Source organism: Melopsittacus undulatus, chromosome 6 (assembly GCF_012275295.1).
Source record: "Melopsittacus undulatus isolate bMelUnd1 chromosome 6, bMelUnd1.mat.Z, whole genome shotgun sequence".
NCBI lineage: Eukaryota > Metazoa > Chordata > Aves > Psittaciformes > Psittaculidae > Melopsittacus > Melopsittacus undulatus.
This window is the reverse complement of record NC_047532.1, coordinates 6,551,039-6,569,777: the sequence shown is the minus strand read 5'-3', so window position 1 is coordinate 6,569,777 and position 18,739 is coordinate 6,551,039. Positions and strand designations below refer to the sequence as shown.

At 56.4% G+C, this 18,739-nt stretch overlaps 1 protein-coding gene across 3 annotated transcripts; it reads right to left on the bottom strand.

The window, feature by feature from the left end:
• Window positions 1-166: 166 nt before the first annotated feature.
• On the bottom strand, window positions 167-18,437 carry DRP2 (dystrophin related protein 2). 3 transcript variants are annotated; one of them, XM_013129541.3, is made up of 23 exons: window positions 18,330-18,437; window positions 13,381-13,514; window positions 12,470-12,626; window positions 11,770-11,890; window positions 11,069-11,337; window positions 10,447-10,593; window positions 9,879-9,957; window positions 8,693-8,753; window positions 8,238-8,299; window positions 7,924-7,998; window positions 7,063-7,264; window positions 6,824-6,909; window positions 5,978-6,135; window positions 5,729-5,895; window positions 5,329-5,440; window positions 4,816-4,952; window positions 4,491-4,556; window positions 3,810-3,875; window positions 3,409-3,552; window positions 2,630-2,867; window positions 2,376-2,496; window positions 2,150-2,236; window positions 167-1,363 (listed from the first exon to the last, which is right to left on the bottom strand). In XM_013129541.3, exons 1-23 carry the CDS (start codon window positions 18,435-18,437, stop codon window positions 1,344-1,346), a joined length of 2,817 nt encoding a protein of 938 aa, XP_012984995.2. In that variant the 3' UTR covers window positions 167-1,343. The 3 variants fall into 3 exon arrangements, with proteins under 3 accessions (XP_012984995.2, XP_033919769.1, XP_005151275.2); XM_034063878.1 differs by lacking the exon at window positions 167-1,363 and adding an exon at window positions 17,065-17,122 and having other exon boundaries at window positions 1,716-2,236; window positions 13,381-13,507; window positions 18,342-18,437; XM_005151218.3 differs by lacking the exon at window positions 167-1,363 and having other exon boundaries at window positions 1,716-2,236.
• Between the last annotated feature and the right edge of the window lie 302 nt (window positions 18,438-18,739).

The window sequence follows — 18,739 nt, the reverse complement described above, 5'->3', positions numbered from 1 at the left end:
ACACTGCTGCCAGTGGACACTGCAGCACAACACCCCAAAAACGGGGCCATAGGGCTCACACTGCCCAATCCCCACCGCTTCACACCTCTGCCAGCACTGCCTTGGTCCACACCTCCCAAACAGCTCACACCACATCCCACCCCAGTGCACTACAACAGCCCCATCCCTTCCTCCCAGCAAGCCCTGCTCTGGGCAGGATGCTTCACACCAGCACCTGCCTTGCCCTGCCCTATCCCGAGGGCTCAGACATCACATCACTGTGTCCCCAGAGCACCAGGGCCACCTCAGCCCCACTCTGGGCACCCCTCAGCACCTGCCTCTACCTCTTCCTCGACATAACACAGCAAGAGACAGTCAGCCTGAGGGAGCTTTGGGACCAGCAGCACCACTGCACTGCTGCCCATTGCAGAGCATCCTCCTCCCTGCTGCCTGGCTCCGAGTGCCTCCAGGCAGGACACGCTCTCTGTGTCACAGCAAAGGCACAGCTCCCCAGCAAACCAGGCAGGACTGGGGACTGCTGCTGGTCCAGCCCTGCACTGAGCTCCCCTCACAGCAGCCCTGCTCCAAAGCAGCATCAGGGGGGGTGCTGGTCCCCGCAGGAGCAGAGCCTGGGCTGGACTGAAAGTGAAGGGCAGCTGCACTTACAGTATTAGAATTTAATGGAGTGAGTCCATGAGAGTATTTAAGTACAGAATATATATATATAACATACAGAAATATATGCAAATTAGATGATAAGGCTCTGTTATAAAGACCATCTCAAGATAAGGCTACTAGCTGGGCTGAAGCTCTCACATGGACTCATCCCTACTCCATAAACCTCCCAGCCTCTCCCCACCAGGCAGCACGTTCCTGGCTGGCTGCAGAGCCCTGGCTGGCAGAAAGAGTTCAATCCATAAGGCTGGCAGCTGGATGCTGTTAGAGAGAGCTCTTGTAAAACCTGGGTGCCTCCAGGAGTGTTTTGGTGCCCATAAACCCAGAGCAGAGCTGAAGAGCAGTGGGATGCTGAGCTCTGCATCCCCCAAGGGCTGCAGGGAAAGGCAGCAGCCTGCAAGTGCCAGGGGAGACAGGCAGCTGCTGCTGCTTCAGTTCTTCCTTCTGACCCTTCCCACCCAGGCCTGGGCACTGTGGCTGTGACCAAGCCAACCTCCTGGGATCCCAGTCCCACTCCTGCCTGGCCTGTGTTCCCCTGAGATCTTCTGGGAATGGCAAGTATCCCACACAACCGGCTCGCAGGGAGTCTGTGCGAGGTCTGCTGCAGCACAAGGAGCGTGGCAGGGAGGGGAAGGGGAGGAAAGCAGCCAGGCAGCTGGTTAGGAAAAGCCTCTGGCTCACGGGAGGTGTTAGATAAGGGAGGTCATACCTGGAAGAGAAACACAGAGGTCAGGACAAGACCTGGAGCCACCTGGTTAGAACTGGGCTGCTGCAGAGCCAAGGAGGATCGGGCTCAGGGGTGGCAGAAAGCAGGCCAGGGGATGGGCAGAGAGGGAAGCTCTCCCCTGTGTGTGTTAGTGCTGGCACCAAGCAGTGCCTCCCTCAGCACACGCATGGGCAGCTTGGGCGCAGGACCAAGTACTGCTCCTGGGATGGAACAGAGGAACAGCAGTAAAACCAACACCAAAACCCACTGGCAAGTTAAGTGCCATCCACACACACATCCCCCAGTCCTCATCCCTGCTGTGCAGAGATGTCCATGAGCACCGAGGGGAGCTCGCACCACTGCTTCCATCTCGCCCAGTAACCAGGGCCTCGACGTGTCCTGGAGAAGGGTCTGGACAGGGATGGAGCAAAGAGGTGGCTCAAGGTGGTCACTGCAGACTCGATGCTGGCAGGTCCGTCCATCCCTGCCATGGGAGCCCTGCAGGGTGCAGGGTCCCCAGCAGGGCAGAGGCTGCCTTGTGGCTTATTAGGGGTCTGTTTGGTCCATACTCTTGGCAGCATCTCCTTGCGGGTATAAAACCTCCTCCTCATCCTCTCTGTGCCCAGGCTGCACACCAGTCCCAGCAGCACTGTGGCAGCAGAGCTCTTGGCTTTAGGTGCTGCAGGGGATCGGCCATCACAGGGAAGCTGGGATCGGGACAGGGCTCCGAGGGAAAACCTCATCTGAGGGAGCAGTAAGAGGCCAGAGAGGGGGATTTCACTCGGGTACCTCGAGCGTTGGGGAAGGCGCTGCGCAGCTTCTCCATGATGTCCTCCAGGCACACGCTGACCTCCTGGGTTTTGGCTTCCACCTCATCTGCAGCAGGAAAGAGGGCAGGGGGTGAGCAGCTCCATGGGCATCCACCTCTGACCAGCATTCCTGCAGGATGGCAGGGCCCGGGCAGCTTCCTGCAGCGTTGAACCAAGGGGGAGCTCAGCCCAGCCCCAGCCCTCACCTGCAGTCTCAGTGTCAGGGGTGTTGTGATCTCTCTCCTTTGCCTGGCTGCCTTCAGACTGATGTGGAGATGAAGCCAAGGAAGAGGGTGCTGAACCGTTGCCCTCTGACTCTGCTGGAGGCTGGTGAGAGAAGGGGTATCGTCACAACTCTGTCCTTGTCCTGCCCCAGTTCCAACCATCCCTTTCTGCCAGCTCCATTATGGCAAAGCCCACCCCAAGGATGGGCTTCCCTGCATCCTTGCTCCGACAGTACCTGCAGCAGCAGCTCCCTCAGCCGGTGCAGTTGGGATTCCAGCTGCTTGTTGTGGTCCTCCAGGATCTGCATGCGGGTCTCCAGGCGGCTCTTGTGCTGCCGGAGGATTCGTGCTTCCGCCAGGAGCTCATCGTTACATGGGTCTTGCATGGATTCAGGGGAGCTTGTAGCCAAGGTTGGAGACTCCACTGCCTCATCATGCTGCCACTTCAAACGTCTCAGCTCTCCCTGGAGGATCCTGCGGGATAACCTGCATCAGCATCACTGCTCTCCTCAGAGACAAGGCACACCTGGAGCCGTTGCTGTGAAGCTGGAGGACCTGCATGCTCCTGGACCCTATCCCTGCCACCACAGGGTAGCCTTCCTGCAGCTCTGCCCCCCTAACAAAGGGCCATGCAACTGCTTCCTAAGAGACTGAGAGCAAGGGAAAGCATCACCTCCTTCTGAGTCGAGCTGCCCTGCCTGTGATCCAGAGCAGCAGCACCACTGCCTGTGAGGGGCTCAGGGGAAGACAGCAGTGCCCTGGGCTCACTTCAGCCACTTTGGGGTTCAGGAGGGGAGCAGGTTCTGGGCATGGGGCAGGAATGTTTTGGGTCTTCCACCTCCCTCAGAGCACACCCTGAGTGCTCCAGTGAAGGTTTCAGGGCTCCAAACCAGCTCCTCCAATCCCTCCTCCGGCCCCAGTATCTATCTCCAGCTCCACTCTGAGCTCTGTCAGGCTCCCCCAGCCCCTTTCCCTTAGGCTATAACCCCCCTTTCAGAGTTGCCCATGCCCCTACCTGTTCTCATCCTCTAAGTGAGCCAGGATTCGCTCCAGCTCTCCCTTGTCATCCATGTTCAGGCTTCCCGGCACAGGCTGACTGCCCCCAGGCTCTCTATCAGTGATGGGGCTGGAATGGCGCAGCAGGTACTGGTCCTCATCCCTGTAGCAGCAGGGGGAGAAGCACCTTAGTGAGAAACATCAGTCACATAGGATTTGTGTGCTCGTGGGGAAGGACAGGCTGGAGGGAGGTGGTTCCATATGGAAACTTGTTGTGGCTGCTACCACAAGTGGACCTTTGGTAGCCAAGGACCTCAGACTCAAAGGAGCTGGGAAGAAAAGCATCTCTGTGCCCTGGCTAGGCAGGGATGGAGCCACAGGAGCCCTGATTCAGCAGGAAGGAAAGGAGGCAGAACTCACAGGCTATCGTCAGGGGACAGGCTGTCACTGAAGAAGGAACAATTCTGGTTTTCCATCTCTGCAAGCCTGGAGGAAAGAGAAACAGGTTCAGATGTGGTGACAGACACCCTGAATGTCTGCTTAATGCGCCCTACTTACAGCAGCCCCTGCCAGCCCCCTCTCTGCCATGCAGCCAGCTCAGCATCTTCTCACATAACCAGAGGGGTGGAAGTGTGCCCTGAGCTACATGAGCTGCATGTTCCCTGTGCTCCTCAGCTCCCCACACTCTGCCTGGACCCATGCTGAGGGCAGAGGTGTTACAGACCTCAAGGCAGCAGCACGGGGGAGCACATGGGCAGAGCAAGGTGCTGAGGAACCCATCCAGCAGCTCATATTGAGGAAAGAGCAGGAGGGTGCATGGAGGCTGCTTCAGCACTAAGACATCTGCTGTCAAATGCATGGTGTTTGCTGCCAATTTGTGTGGCATCAGCCGCATCCCAGGCAGGAGCAAAGCGGTGCAGGCAGGTCTGCCTGGCCCCGGAGCTGCCTCTTCCCATCACACTGCAGCCAACCCCATGTGCTGGGAAGCATGAAGGGGAATGCAGGCAGCAGGAGCTCACTGTATGTATGCCCTGAAACCGCTCTGCACCCATCAGGGCCACAGTCCATGCCCTGGCGTGGCAGCAGTGCCCATGGTGATACCTGCTGGCAAAGTGCTCGATGCGGGAGTGGGTATCGGCATGCGGCAGCATCGGGGAGGAGGCTGGTCTGGAAGAGATGCACACTGGTCAGCAAGGCCTGGCAGCCCTCCCTCAGAGCTCAGGACTGAGAAGAGCCAGGGACAGGCTGGAGAGGGAGACTGCAATCTCTGCTCCAGCAAGAGCTAGGAGCTGTATCACCCCAAGAGCAAGTGCCCGCTCCAACCCTCCCATGGGAGCCCTGTCTTGCAGCTGAGATGCTGCTTCCATCTATAGAGCCCATGTATCAGACAGGATCAAGAGACACAGCCCGGGTGCAGCCAGCTCACGTCTCGGAGAAGTCAGCCTCGAGGACGGACTGGACGGGCAGGTAACCTCTCTGTGGGTGCTTGCTGAAGTACTGCTTGGAGCGAAACTTGTTCTTCAGCGTTGTGGCAAAGTCCCTCATGTTCTCACTGGATGTGGTCTGCAGAGACACAGACATTGCCAAGGTGCTGCTTAACGTAAAGTGGGGACCACAGCAGGGGAGAAGTCCCTTCAGGCTGCGCATGAGCTCCACAGAGGAAGAGGCAGACACAACCGAGGAAGCAAGGAGGGCACATGGCAGTTCTCTCAGCCTGTCATTGGGCCTGGCACAAGCCAAGCTGGACATTGTTGGGTGCCCATTGTGCTCACCAGGAGCCCCAGCACAGTAGGGACACAGGCAGCCTTCTGCATGCAGAGGGGAGCAGAAACATACAAAGGGATCCACTTCTGGGGCTGCACCAGCCTCAACACCACAAGGCTGCTGCTGTCAATAGGGACCTGCTCTGAGTCAAGACCAGCCCAGCCCTGCTCCATACCGGGGTGTAGTATTCCATGATGGGGTAGTGCAGCTTGTTGCCCTTGCTGGCTCGTCCAGTGAGGAAGCAAGTCTGGCAGATATCCACATTGAATTGCTTCAGGCTCCGATACCTGGGGAGATCAAGAGACCGTAGGGAGGCAGGGAGGCAGCAAAACCACCTCATTTTGGATCAGCAGGAGGCAAAGATGATTTGTTTTGCTCTTGCACCCCATTAAACCCACAGTACTGATGGCTGAAGTGCCCAAAAGAACATCCTGCTCCCTCCCCTCCACTGGCACCCTGCCTGAAGCCCTGCTGCTGCAGAGCAATAGGTCCCCTCAACAGCAGAGAGCAAATTCAGCTCCATCCTGCAGGACAGCACACACTTCCCTTGGGGACCGAGGTATCACAGCCCCTACCTGAAGCCTTTGATGGGGCACTGCCGGCAGATTGAGCACTTGGTCTGGTGCTTCACCTGCTCAGCCATGGTGACCCGATGCAGCACCGCCAGCCACACCATGGACTGCGGCTCCAGGTTGGCCCACTCCAGGAACTGGGATACCTCGATGGTGGGCTTCCCATTGTTCTGTGAGGGGAGAGGAAGGGGCTGCTGTGATAGGGTGCAAGCTCCTCACCACCTCTGGAGCCTGTCCCATCACCCTACTCACAAAGCGGAAGCAGCTGCGGATGCTGGGCTCCACGTTGCTGCCTCCGAACGCTGCCACTTCCCCCAGCTGGCGTGGGACCTGGATGGCCTCGTGCAGCAGGACACCGAGGTGCCGCTGGTCACACAGCCCCCCAGCATTGGCCACTTGGCTGAAGAGATCTGCCGCAGGACACACACACAGAGCCCTGTTAGATACATGGGAGATGCCCGACACAATGGGCAGGATGCTGGCACGGGGGGTGGGATGCGTGGATTAGACCAGGGAGCTCACATAAGAGACAGAAACTGATCTATGGTTGAATAACCTTTACCAGTACCCTTCCAGCTCCCAACAACCAGGACCTTAGAGTCTTCTTGAGATTACATACATCACTTCTTTAGGAGCCACAGCTGGCCTGTCCTCTATGAAGCTGCCCAATCCCTTTATTTAACCCCCTGATGCTTCCTGTGCTAACCCCTCTGTAGTATCCCACAGCAGAAAGTGACATGCTTAAAATGCAGTGAGCAAAGCTGCTTCCTTGGTTGAAACCCCAACTGTGCAGCCCCAGGTGTATTCCTTCTGGGAAGCACTGGCTAAGTGTTGCCTGTTTGCCTTCTCTGCACTGTTCCTTATAGTGCAATCAAGCAACATCACCAGAGCAGCAGTTAGTCTGCACAAATGCCTTCTGATTTAGGTGGCATAGGAGGAAGGGAGACAAAGGTGGTGATGCAAGCATATTAGTAACTGCAGGATAGCTGCTGCTCTGCTCTTTGTGGGCAAACAAGGGCTAAGCCAGGAAACAAAAGCATTCCTGCTTTCCCCATGTTACTGCACATTGGATCCTGCGGGAGGCAGGCAGGGACTCACACTGGAACTTCTCCTTGACCTCTGTCCCGCACAGACATGCGATGCCCGTCTTGAAGGAGAGAGCCCTCATCTTCCCACTGCGGCCACTGCAAGGGGAGACATTGCACAGGTTTGCTGCTGTTCCGGATGGGTTTGGATGGCAGGGGGTCAGTGAGGCAAGCATGGACCTCACCAGTGGCCAGGGCCATCCTGCAGCACTGCCAGCTGCAAGAGCAGCACAGGGGGATGCAGACCAGTACCTGTCAAAGACATTGAGGAGCCAGTTGAGGCTCATGTCCACACAGAGCGGCACGTTGACCAGGATGCCCCGCTCCTCCTCCAGCCTCTCATAGAGGGTGGTCAGGCAGTGGATGACCTCCACCACGTCCATCGCTCGGTCGCTGGGCTGCAGGTCGTGCTCATTGAAGATTTCCAAGGCTGTGGCCAGGGTCACCATATCCACTGTGCAGAAAGCATGGGCAGAAGGATCAGAGACAGAGAGGGAAACAGGAGAGGGGAGAGGCAGCCCTGTCCTGAGCAGTGTGAGACCCACTGCAGGATGGGCACAGCTCCCAGAATTGCTCTTACACATAAAGCCCTCCTAAAACACCCACATAGAATCATAGAAGGGTTTGGAAAGGACCTTAAAGCTCATCCAGCTCCAACCTCCTGCCACAGGCTGGGACACCTTTTAACTGGAGTTTTACCAGAGTGAGGTTTACTGGTTCCCTTCCTCCTCTTTAACTAACGGAGCCCTCCCTGCCCCTGCCAGCAAGGTTGGTTTCTGTTCTCAGTTACATCCATGGCTTCTCTTAGAGCTCCTGGATGAGCTCCTGCCTGATCCCACAGCTTTTGTAACTCGGAGCTGGATCACTTTGTTCTCAAATACCTTTCACTAACACCTGCCCTTGAGGCATTTCCACCCTAAGCCTGCAAAGAAAGGCACTGGCACAGTTGATTTGCTCAGCTTCCCAGCCACAGGCTCATCTTCCTAGCACTTCTCGCCTCAGCTACCTGTCCCCTGGTGGGCTCCTGCCTTTGATGTGCTGTTAAAAGCTTGTGTTAGTTTAATGCCTTTATCGAGTGAAACCCAGCAGGAGGAAAATGCTTCCAGCACTCACATCTCAAGGCTTTTTGTACCCGTCGCAGTTTCATAGCTGTCCGATAGGCTGAGAACTTGATGTTGTTCAAATCCGCTGCAATAACACAGGAAAAGAATGAACTTGCAGCTCCACATCCTCATCTCCAGGGCAATGAGCAGCTGCAGGTCCCAGGCACCAGCCCCACCAGCAGAAGCAGAGTGTGTGTGGGAGAAGGAGAGGCAGAGCCTGGCAGGGGGATGCTCCCCATGGCTTTGGGGGTCCCAGTGCCACAGAGAGCAGGGGGGATCTCTCATAGCACCCCACAGTGAATGGCTTTGTGGCAGGCTCCTTACCCAGCGTCTGGTACAGCTCCGTCATCTTTGGGTGGTCCCAGCACGTTGTCTGGGCCTGGTGGCTGGAAGGGGAATAGAAGGAAGCCAAAAGTCAAACTGGGAATTAAGCAGCTGCTTAATTAAGTAGATTGCTCAAGGGACCCAACCAGCCCCAGGAGTGAGTCCCCCAGTGCCTGCAGATGCTGGGGCTGCTGCACCACACACAGCACCATGCAGGATGCCCACAGGAGGAGGCCCCCACTGGCTACCAGCCCCCCACCCCTTCCAGTCATTGTTCCCCATCCTCTGGGGCCCCTCTGCAGGCAGGGTAAGCCTGGTTCTGCCTGGCTGGGGCAACACACTTCACCAGAGCTCAGTGCTCAGGGCAGCCTGCTCACTGCCCCCCCCGTCCTCATTGGTCCCCAGTTCCTGTTCCCACTGGAGCAGAGCAGCCCACGGGCTGGGAGCACACTCACTTGATGTAGTATGGCACTTTGTTGGGGGAAATGGCTCGCTCCCAGGGAACCTGCACGGAGGCTGCAACGGGAAAGACACAGGTCTCAGACCAACACCAAATGCTCCTTTAGGCTGATGCTGTTTCTGATGAAAGCCCAACGGGACCTTGTCAGCAGGAAGGTGCCTCTGAAGAGGCTTTGCCTTCCCAAATCACCACCTGGGGGGGCTGGAGAAGATGCTACCTATAAGAGACACAAGACTGCTGGCCTTGGTAGAGGCATCTTGCCTCTCTTGAGATGGGCTCTTAGTCTGGCTGAGCTCAGAACTCAGCAAGAGACACTTCACGATGCTTTTGGTGGTGCCCAAGGCAATGCTGTGGTCACCAGTGGGATCTGGGCACACACGCAGCACTGCCTGTTATGGCCAGGCTTGGGCACCCACAGCATCTGCTGTTCCCATTACTCATGCTATGTGTGTCAGCTGCAGTATCTCAGGAAGATGAGGATTCATCCCGTACCAGTTGCCTGCCACCCTATGTTTGTTATCTAGAGGATGAAAGCCCTTTTATCACCCTCAGCTATTTTCCCTTGTCACAGGCAGCTTACCAATTCCAGCAACTAGGAAAGTTGTTCTTATTTTCAGATAGGAAGACATGGTCTGCATACAAACACAGGCCAACAAACCCCACTGATACCTGGAGACCCCGCAGGGCTCAGTATTTCCAAGGGTGGCCTCCACAACCTGCTACCCATCCTTTGCAGGTCTGAGAGCCACCAGCAGCTCAGACCTGTGGGAACAGCATCCCTCTGCCTTGACATGTGAACGAAAACCTCCTTAACACGCACATTCTTGGCCTCCAAACGATTAACACCATAGGGCTCTGCCCCTTTCTGATACCTGTTGTCTGCCTACCCAATCTCTGAGGCTGGCACGGTCATAGCATCATCTGGGAGCTGCATTCTGAAGGGGAACCACACTCATGTCCCACCCTTGGTCCCGCAAGGTGAGGTTGCACAATGCTAACTCTGGGAGATGCTTCCTGCTCTGGTTCCTGTGCAACAGGCACTGAGCCCTTTTCCAGCTGTGTGTGTGGCTCTGGGCTCAGCAACAGGGCTCTGTATCCCATTCTCCTGTGCCACAGCCCATGCTGAGCCACCCTGCAGAGGCAGCCTCAAGGTGGGAAGCCAGGAAGACCCACTCACGTACAGGAGAGGAAGTGCTGGGAGCCTGGTCCGAAGTCCCGATGGGCATCTTGGAGCTGTTTCAGGCGTTCGTTTATGGAGGCCTGGAGAATGGGACAGAAGAACTCAGTGGTCACCCATTGTGCTTGTGGATGGGCTCAGACATGCCCCAGCAGGCAGGTCCTCTTCCTTCCTCACCTGCATTGGTATCTGCACTCCCCAGTCTGCTCAGCCCTCTACACCTCCTCCCACAGACTGAGGCAGCACAAGCCACATCTCCAGCTCACCTGTATCCATATCTTGACAGACATCAAAACAGCCACAGTTGGTGCTGACTCATCCCCATCAGATCCTGATTCTCCTCAGAGAACATCCTTATTCCTCCCATTTCCTTTTCCTGCTCAAGACCTCTATAGATTTACCAGCACCTTTCCTCACACTAAACTGATGCTCTCCCTCTGGGAGCACCAGCTATGCCATCCCTGCTATGTCAAGCCTTACTCATCATCCCTGAAGCTCAGCAGCATCAGCCCTTCCCCAGCATCCTCCCACCTGTGTTTTATTTGCAGTGCTTGGTCCTGACTCCTTCCCACCTGCAGCTGCTTCCAGCGCGTGTTGATCTGCTCCAGGGTACGGGAATTCTCCATGGATAAGTGGACATCTGAGATGGCAAGTTGGTGTGCAAGGTCATTGACCACTTTCACCCCATCCTTCACGGGGGACAGCTCCTCTTTGAACAGCTGGAGCCCCAGGCCCAGGGCAACAGGCACAGAGTAGGGCAAGAAGGAGAAGAAGCAGGAGAACAATCAGGACTTGGATCTGATTGATGTGTACAAGCTAGGGTGGGCGAGTGGGTGTCAGGACACTGCTGACCGACCCTCCACTAAGTACCTTAGCAGAGGAAAACCAAAGCCCAGCCAGTCTGGACATCACCCACATTGGATGAGAAGTGGAATATGAGCAGTAGCTCACCTATGCTGAGCCACTGTACTGTGGAAGGCCTGTGCCTTGACAAGGGGCTCAGCACAGCCAATTGCCTGGACACTGTGGGACAAATCCACCCTCACAAAGCTATGGAGCTGTCAAAGGGAGGACCTGCTCCCTGAGACCCCAAGTAATGAGGCTGCATTGGGCTGAGACGTCAGGAAAAGCAACATTGCCCTCCTGGGAAGCAGCATCTCACCCCTCTGCAGTGAAGGCTGGAGCCAGAAGTACCTTGGTCGACTGGATGTGCTCTGGCAAGGAGTCAATGAAGAGGTCCCCAATGGGCTCCCAGGTTTCATGCACGCTTTCAGCCTGGTCCAGTGTAGTGCTGAGCTCCTCCATGGCCCCTTTAATCTCCAGGAGCTGCTCCAGTGTCCGTTCGATGTGTCGGTGCTGGTCCACACAACGCGCTGTGAGCTTCTCCCATAGCTCGCTGGCCACGTTCGCCTGCTTCCAGACAAAGCGGCTGATGTTCTGGATGCGGTGCCGGGGAGACACATCTGTGAAGGCAAAACAGATGGGGAACAGAGAGAAAAGTGAGAGCTCAGCCCAAAGGAGAGTGGGCAAGAGATGGAGGGAGGGCAGGGGAAAGGGAGGTTAAACAAACCTAAGGAAAACTGGGAAGAGGGAGGGAAACCAAGTAATAATAGGATCCATCTCTGCACCAGCTCCTCAAACACCTACCCCAGAGCACATCTGATACTGCCCAATGAGATGTACCCACCATGGGCTCCATCAACAGCCTCTGCCTTTGTCTAGGACAGAAGCACTGCTCTCTGCCAGCCTGTCATTTGGCCAGGGGATTGGGAGCAGAGCACTGATGTGCCGCTTCGTGCCACACCAACCAACCAACCACTTCCACTCCATCCTCTTCAGCCCAACCCAGGAGGAGCTGTGCTCCCGGAGAACAAGGAAAGGGGCTCTCCACAGACCTTTGCTTTCTGAAGTTGGTTCTTCCAATTCCTCAAAGGGATGCTGGGAAAGGAAAGCCTGTGCTGACTCCAGGACAGAGTAAATGTATGGTCCCCGAGACTTCACCTCTTCCATGAAAGCCTGGGGAGCAGAGCACAGAGACAGCAGGCTCAGATGGAGAATGGACAGCCAAGTGCTGCTGGGAGTCATTCCCTGCAGAGCCCAAACCCCACTGGAGACACATGGAGGAGGTAACAGAGAAGTGTTCCTGCAGTCTGGGGAAGGAATGACCACCTGCAAGAAGGTGGCTGCTGCAGAGCTCTGCACTGCAGCTTTGCTGGAGGGGGGCGGCAGAACAGGGAGCTCAGGAGGGTTTGTTGAGCCAGGGCTGTGCAAAATGAAGTGCTTTATTGATGATGCCTCATAGGCACTGCTTGGAGACTCCTTATGCAGCAAGAGCATGGTCATGCAAACATTCATCCCAGCAGCTGTTCAGCTGCTGGAGGAGCAAGGGGGGGACCAGCAGGATGTGCCAAAGCAGCATGGATCTGCCGGGACAGATGGCTTCAGAGACAGGCTGCTTTGGGATGTCCTGTCCACAGCCTGGTGGGCTCATGGCTGTGGGCATCGGCAGTGACATGAAGCGGGGGTCCCAGTGCCATGGGACCTGCAGCCCATCACAGCAGTGACCGGTGTCAGGGGAGGTGCAGGCGTACGTACCGCATGGGTCTCCTTCTCCTGCTGCACCAGGACGACGTCCCCTCGCAGGGGCAGCTGTGCCGAGAGCTCCTCATCCTTCTGCCCCAGCCAGTCTATGATCTCCTGCAGAGGCACCTGCAGCTTCCCACTGTGGTCGGAAAAGGCCTCCAGCCGAGCCCTGGCAGCAGAGCAGGACAGTGGTCAGATGGACAGGAAAGGAGCAGGCTCCCTGGGAAGCACAGCACCACAGCTGGGGTGATCTCAGGACACACACAACCCCACCAGGGACCGGCATGGGCTGTGCATGACCCTCAGTGAGCACAGACACTGCACCACCAGGTAGGGTGAAGCATGCAGTGGGGAGAGGAAACCCTAAGGCTATTCCCTGGATTCCAGAGCAAGGGGCAGAGTGACTGCATTTGCCTGTGGGTCTAACACGGAGGGCTTGGCTCAGCATTTACATGACTGGGCAGCTCCCAGGAGCTTTGCATTGAGGCAGGAGACAATTAACATGCCCCAGTTAAGGGCTGTGTTTGTGCTGGCTCTGGAGCCGCAGCCTCTGGTGGCCTGGAAGTCACGATCCCCATGTGCAGTGGAGATGGCTCCCAGCAAAGGGACAAGTGCAGTGGAGGTGGCAGCAAGGCAATGGGGCAGAAAGAGACAAGACAGCAGCGGCAGAAGATGGAGAAAGGAGAGGAAAGCAAGAGCAGGAGTGAAGGAAAGGATGGGATGGGCGGAAATTGAGGGGATGCTTTTCAGCACAAGGAGAAAGACCCAGAGGTCTGCGGACAAGAGGGAAGACCAAGCCAAGGTCACTGAACTCATGTGGCTCATCAAGCAAACAGGCTCAAGCCCTCCTGCCAAGCACCTGCAGCAGGCAGCACTGGGAGCCCAGCACAGCCCCAGGCTTAGCTCCGGGCAGGAGCTCTTACCGCAGGCTCTGGGATTTCTTCTTGATCTCGTTCCAGCAAAGATTCATCTCCAGAGGGGCCCTGGGCCCTGCAGCACCACTCACAGCCCAGGGGGTTACACACGAGGGTCCTGCACCATCCTGTGGGGCTTCAACCTGGGCAGAAACAGAACCAGGCTGCATCCAGAGAGCGCTGGCTTATGCTTATGGCACTTGCCTGGGGACACGGACCCTGCTCATTCTGACCCTGCCTGGCTTTCCAACCGGCAAGGGGATGTCCTGCTCCCAGAGGGGTCTGTGAGCAGCTCCAGGGAAGCTGGTGGAAGAAGGATGCAGGGCCAGCTCCAGCAGCACCAAAAGCAAAGGCTGAAGGAAGGGCTCAGTGTATATCTCCCTTCTGCAGGATCTCTGCTCATCACTTATCCAGCAATGAACTTATCTCACTGCTAAGGATTAAATCAGAGCTGCCCCTTGTGTGTCACAGTCCCTGCAGGGCTAAAAGGGATGTCTTTCCATGCCATACAGACTGCTGTGCCTTTGAGAAAAGGAAAGAACCATGGATCCTGTTATTCCTAGGACCAAGGGGACCTGCCAACCTCTTCTGCGCCATCTCCAGTACTGGGAGCTGCCACCTGCTCCTCTACACAAGCACAAGGATATTCCCTGCCTGCACAGGAGATCTCAGATGCTCCTATTCCTCCCCAGATGCTGCTTCTCCCTTGCAGCTCTCCAGAACGGGCAGTGGTGAGAAGGATGCTCTGAGCAGATGGCAGCAAACCCTAACCCAGCCACACAATGGAAGCTCATCAGTCAGCCTGGAAAACCGGGTGCTGATCCCTGGATAACAAACCCTCAGGGGATGGGGGAGAAATCTTCCCCTAAGCCCATAGCACTCTGTCATGCTCCTGCTCATGATGCCAATGAAGACATCATTGTACTGGCTGGCAACAGCACCGCACACCAGCAGGACAAGCAGCATCTCACATGGACTCAGCGAGTGAGGGGGGATTTCCTCTCGGAAAGCACTAGTGCAAAGCACAGGGACACGTCTCATCCCCACAAGTGAGACGTTGATGTGCTTTGTTAGGGAAATGGCAGCGCTTCGATCTAATGCTGCTTTGATAGTAGAGCTCATTTGTGATAATTATCCCCAGGTGATTAATCAGCCGTAATTAACTGCATTAGCGCTTTCGAAACAGCGCATACAACAGGCACCCCTTTGCCAGCGAAGGGCAGCTGCCGCTGGGGAAGAGCAGCAGCTCTTGTGCAGATACTTGTCCTGTCCAAGGGCTCCCAGAGATGACAAGGGGACAAATCCAGCTAAGCCAAGGAGGACAACAGGCAGGAGGTACCCACCAGACAAGGAGCTTGCCCACTAAACCAATACCCCCTCCACAATAGTTCTCAGATCAAATGGTCCCCAAGACTGGTTCTGGGTTTGATTCATCCCAAAGCACCAAACACCAGCCTGTTCTCTGCCTTGCCATCCTGCTGCTCCGGGAGCATCGAGGAAACAGAGAAAACTGTGACCCACAGAACTCACAGGAACCTTGGGGCCGTGAATAACAAACTGCTCCAGCTAAAACTGCTGCTGGCACATAGAAAAATCAATACTGTGCATGGGCAGATCCTCCCGACCCTGAAGCAGGTTATCCTCACAGCACTGCCAGTGGACACCCAGCCCTCCCCTCTGTCCCAGGGGAAACCAAAGGAGGGATCAGCTCTACCTGGGTGCAAGTGCACAGCTCAGCAAACAACACAGCCCTCCCAGCCTCATTTAAGAAGCTAAAAGCCTACCAAGCCTACAGCTCACAGACCATGCCCAGTAGATGAGCCAATAGCAGTGGCCAAGCATCTGCTCCCCTAGCACAAAGCCCCTGCAAGCGAGCAGAGGGGAAAAGCATCCGAGCATCCCTGAAGCATCCCTGAAGCATCCGTTCCCCAGAGCGCCGGGAGCCGCATTCCCTCTCCACCCTTGAACGCAATTCCAGGCGCATCTACCTGTGCTTAGCCTCAGATCCGCCGCAGGACCACTCAGCTCCCTTAGGAGAGCGGGCATCGCCTCCCACCCCTCCGGGTGCTGCCAGGCAGCACCCGGCAGGGAAGGAGCCGGTCACCGTGTGCTCGGCAGAGCAGCCCGAGCACTGACCCCCCAGGAATGTGGAGGGGGGCGGCAGCGCCTCGCAGCCAGCCTCAATCCCAGCTTTGTCCGGTGGCATTCCGGCAGCCTCCAACCTGCCTTAACCCGCTGCTGCCACCGGGGCTGCCTGCACAGCACCAAGGGGACAGGGCTGCAGGGCATCCCAGCCTGGGAAGGCTCCGTGCAGGAAGCTGGCCCGGGTGGGGTGCGCCGGGAGCTAGGGGGAATCCATCCCTGCAGCGGTGATGGTGGGGCTGGGGTGGGGGTACAAGCAGAGACCTTGCCCTCAGGTGCTGGAGCACACACAGGGCAGATGGGGTGTTTGGCAGGGAAGAGATTGACCCAGGGAGTGGTCCCCATCGAGCTTTGGCTGCTTGGAAGAGAAATAGTCACATTCTTGACACCCAAGAAGTGAAGATGCCCCCACGTGCCCCAGCCCAGATGTTTCTGCCTGCCTGGACTGGGTGCAAATGGTTTGTTTTTGCCAGAAGGCTCTGGGCTGGCTCCTTGTGCCCCCCGCAGTCCTGACGCCCGCATTGTTCCCATGCTCTCCTCCACCTACAGGGAGGGAATCAAAAGCTCCCTCTATCTCTCCTTCTCTTCCCCTCCTTCCCTGCCTGCACATCTGGCAGCTGCTGTCCCTCCCTCTGGGACCAGCACCAGCCTCCTCTCCCACCACCTCTCAGGCTGATGGAGAACCAGCTCCCAGACTGGGGAAAGAGGCTCCAGCAAGGCCAGGACACAACTAAGGATGGGATCCTTGTATCCTGGGCTGCACCAAAAGTGTGACCAGCAGGTCAAAGGAGGTGATCCTGCCCCTCTACTCTGCTCTTGTGAGACCTCACCTGGAGCATTGTGTGCAGTTCTGGTGTCCTCAATATAAAAAGGACATGGAACTGTTGGAACAAGTCCAGAGGAGGCCACGAGGATGATCAGGGACTGGAGCACCTCCTGTATGAAGACAGGCTGAGAAAGTTGGGGCTGTTCAGCCTGGAGAAGAGAAGGCTGCGTGGAGACCTCATAGCAGCCTTCCAGTATCTGAAGGGGGCCTATAGGGATGCTGGGGAGGGACTATTCATTAGGGACTGTAGTGATAGGACAAGGGGTAACGGGTTCAAACTGAAACAGCAGAGGTTTAGATTGGATATGAGGAAGAAATTCTTTACTGTGAGGGTGGTGAGGTACTGGAATGGGTTGCCCAGGGAGGTTGTGAATGCTCCATCCCTGGCAGTGTTCAAGACCAGGTTGGATGAAGCCTTGGGTGATATGGTTTAGTGTGAGGTGTCCCTGCCCACGGCAGGGGGGTTGGAACTGGATGATCTTGAGGTCCTTTCCAACCCTAACTATTCCATGATTCTATAATTCTATATTCTGCAGGGAATTTTCAGGACAAGCAAGGACAAGAGGAGAGGGCTGCACCCTGGCAACACCTTCACCTGTGAGCAGGAGGGCACTGCAGGCCCTTTGCATGAGTCGAGCTGTCATTACCATTGCAGGAGCCAGCAGGCACATGGTGCACAGCACCCAGCACACCGATACCCACACAGCACAAAGCCAGGCCCAGGCAGGGACTGGGGGAAACCAGTGCTGGATATGACCCGAGCTGAGGCTGTCTGCACCCTCCCTGTGTTCTGTCTTGCTGGTGGGTCCCACAGGGTGCTCTGTACCATCACCCCTCTCCCAGCAGACCCCATAGGGTTCTGACCCCATTGTTAGAGGCTTGGACTCCTCAGGCAGCTCAGGAGGGCATTTACTCATCTTGTTGTATCCCATTCCCTTCTCGCTTCAGCTGCTGGGCTGTTCATTAACCACCTATGCACTGGCCTGGTAGCAGCTCTCCAACACAGGGCAAATAAGCCCTGGCTCAGCTGTCAAGATCCTGCCCCAGTTGCAAGCCTCATCCTTACATGCTGGAGCCACTCCAGAGACACCTCTGCCTCCCTCCTGCAGACCGCAGCTCTCTGGGGCAGGATGAATCCATGCTGATGGAAGCCAGGCAGGAAACCCAGCCTCAGCCTTCGCTCTTCATGTGTGAAGCACAATGAAGGAAAAGAGGCAGAGCCAGGCCCCTCATTCCCCCTATGAGCCAGCATCCAAGGAGAACTTCAGCTCCATCCATCAGTCTCTTGTCAGGCAAGAGGTACCCTGGGGCAACAGCTGCAGGCAGCAAAGGGGAATGCTCCATGCTCCAGCATTCCCACAGCCTTGCTGTCCTGAGTGCCCCAGAGCAAGGTGCTCAGCCAGCGTGTGGCTGCTCAGTGCGGAGCATGGGCAGCTCTGCAGACACTCACAGCCCCTTCCCCTTCCCTCTGCACTGCCGTTCACCCAGGGACCTTCACCTCCCTGCCTGGCTTCGGTGAGGAGCCTGGGCTGGCTCGGAGGAGGGAGACCAACAGTGTGAGCACCCACTCGCCATTCCTCAAGACATTAGACCAGAAAGAGGTCAGATTCCTCCTCTGCACACAGCGTTTGCCAGGGGCTGGTTTCCAAGCTGTTCTCTGCAAGCAGGGAAGTGAGAAACCTACATTTTCAGAAGGAGCCGATGCTCTCCCAGACTTCCAGGAACAGAATAAACCCAACAAAGAGCTGCAAACAGAGGCCTCTTCCTCTTTATTTTGAAGGAGGCTTGAAATGCAGCTCTGCAGGTTGCCTCTCTTCATCTACTTTGGGAAACGCTTGGCAGCCAAAATGCTTGAGGAGAGCCAATGCTCTCATTAAGTGCAAGCAGATGGGGGCCTGGAGCTAGCAGCTTTCCCTTCCACCAGGAACAGAGGTCCCAGTTTGCTCCACATACACTTGCAGCAAGGAAGGCTCCCAGACCCAGCTCTTACCTGAGACAGCACACGGGCAGTGCTGCTGTGCTGTACCTGCTCTGTGCCGTGCCACTCAGGACATTGTGGGAGGGCATAGGGCCATTCCTGCATCACCAGGGGCTGCATCAGAACCGATGTTCATGGGGATGGAGACAGCTCTGGGCACGAGCACCTGAAAAGCAGCATCAGAGTGCCAGGGTCAGCTTGCACCTCCTCATGGAGTTGACCCCCTCCCTTTGTGCTGCCTTCACAAAGCCTAAAGGATGCTGTTTCTTAACACATTTGTACTAATGTTGCAGCCTTTTTAAATGTCCAGCTCTTTTATGTGCATCCAGTTACACAACTGGCTATGACTGGATTTGGTGTCAGCCAGGCCCACATTGCAGTTTTAAGAGGGTTGGGTTTCTGGAACTACAGGAGATACCCAG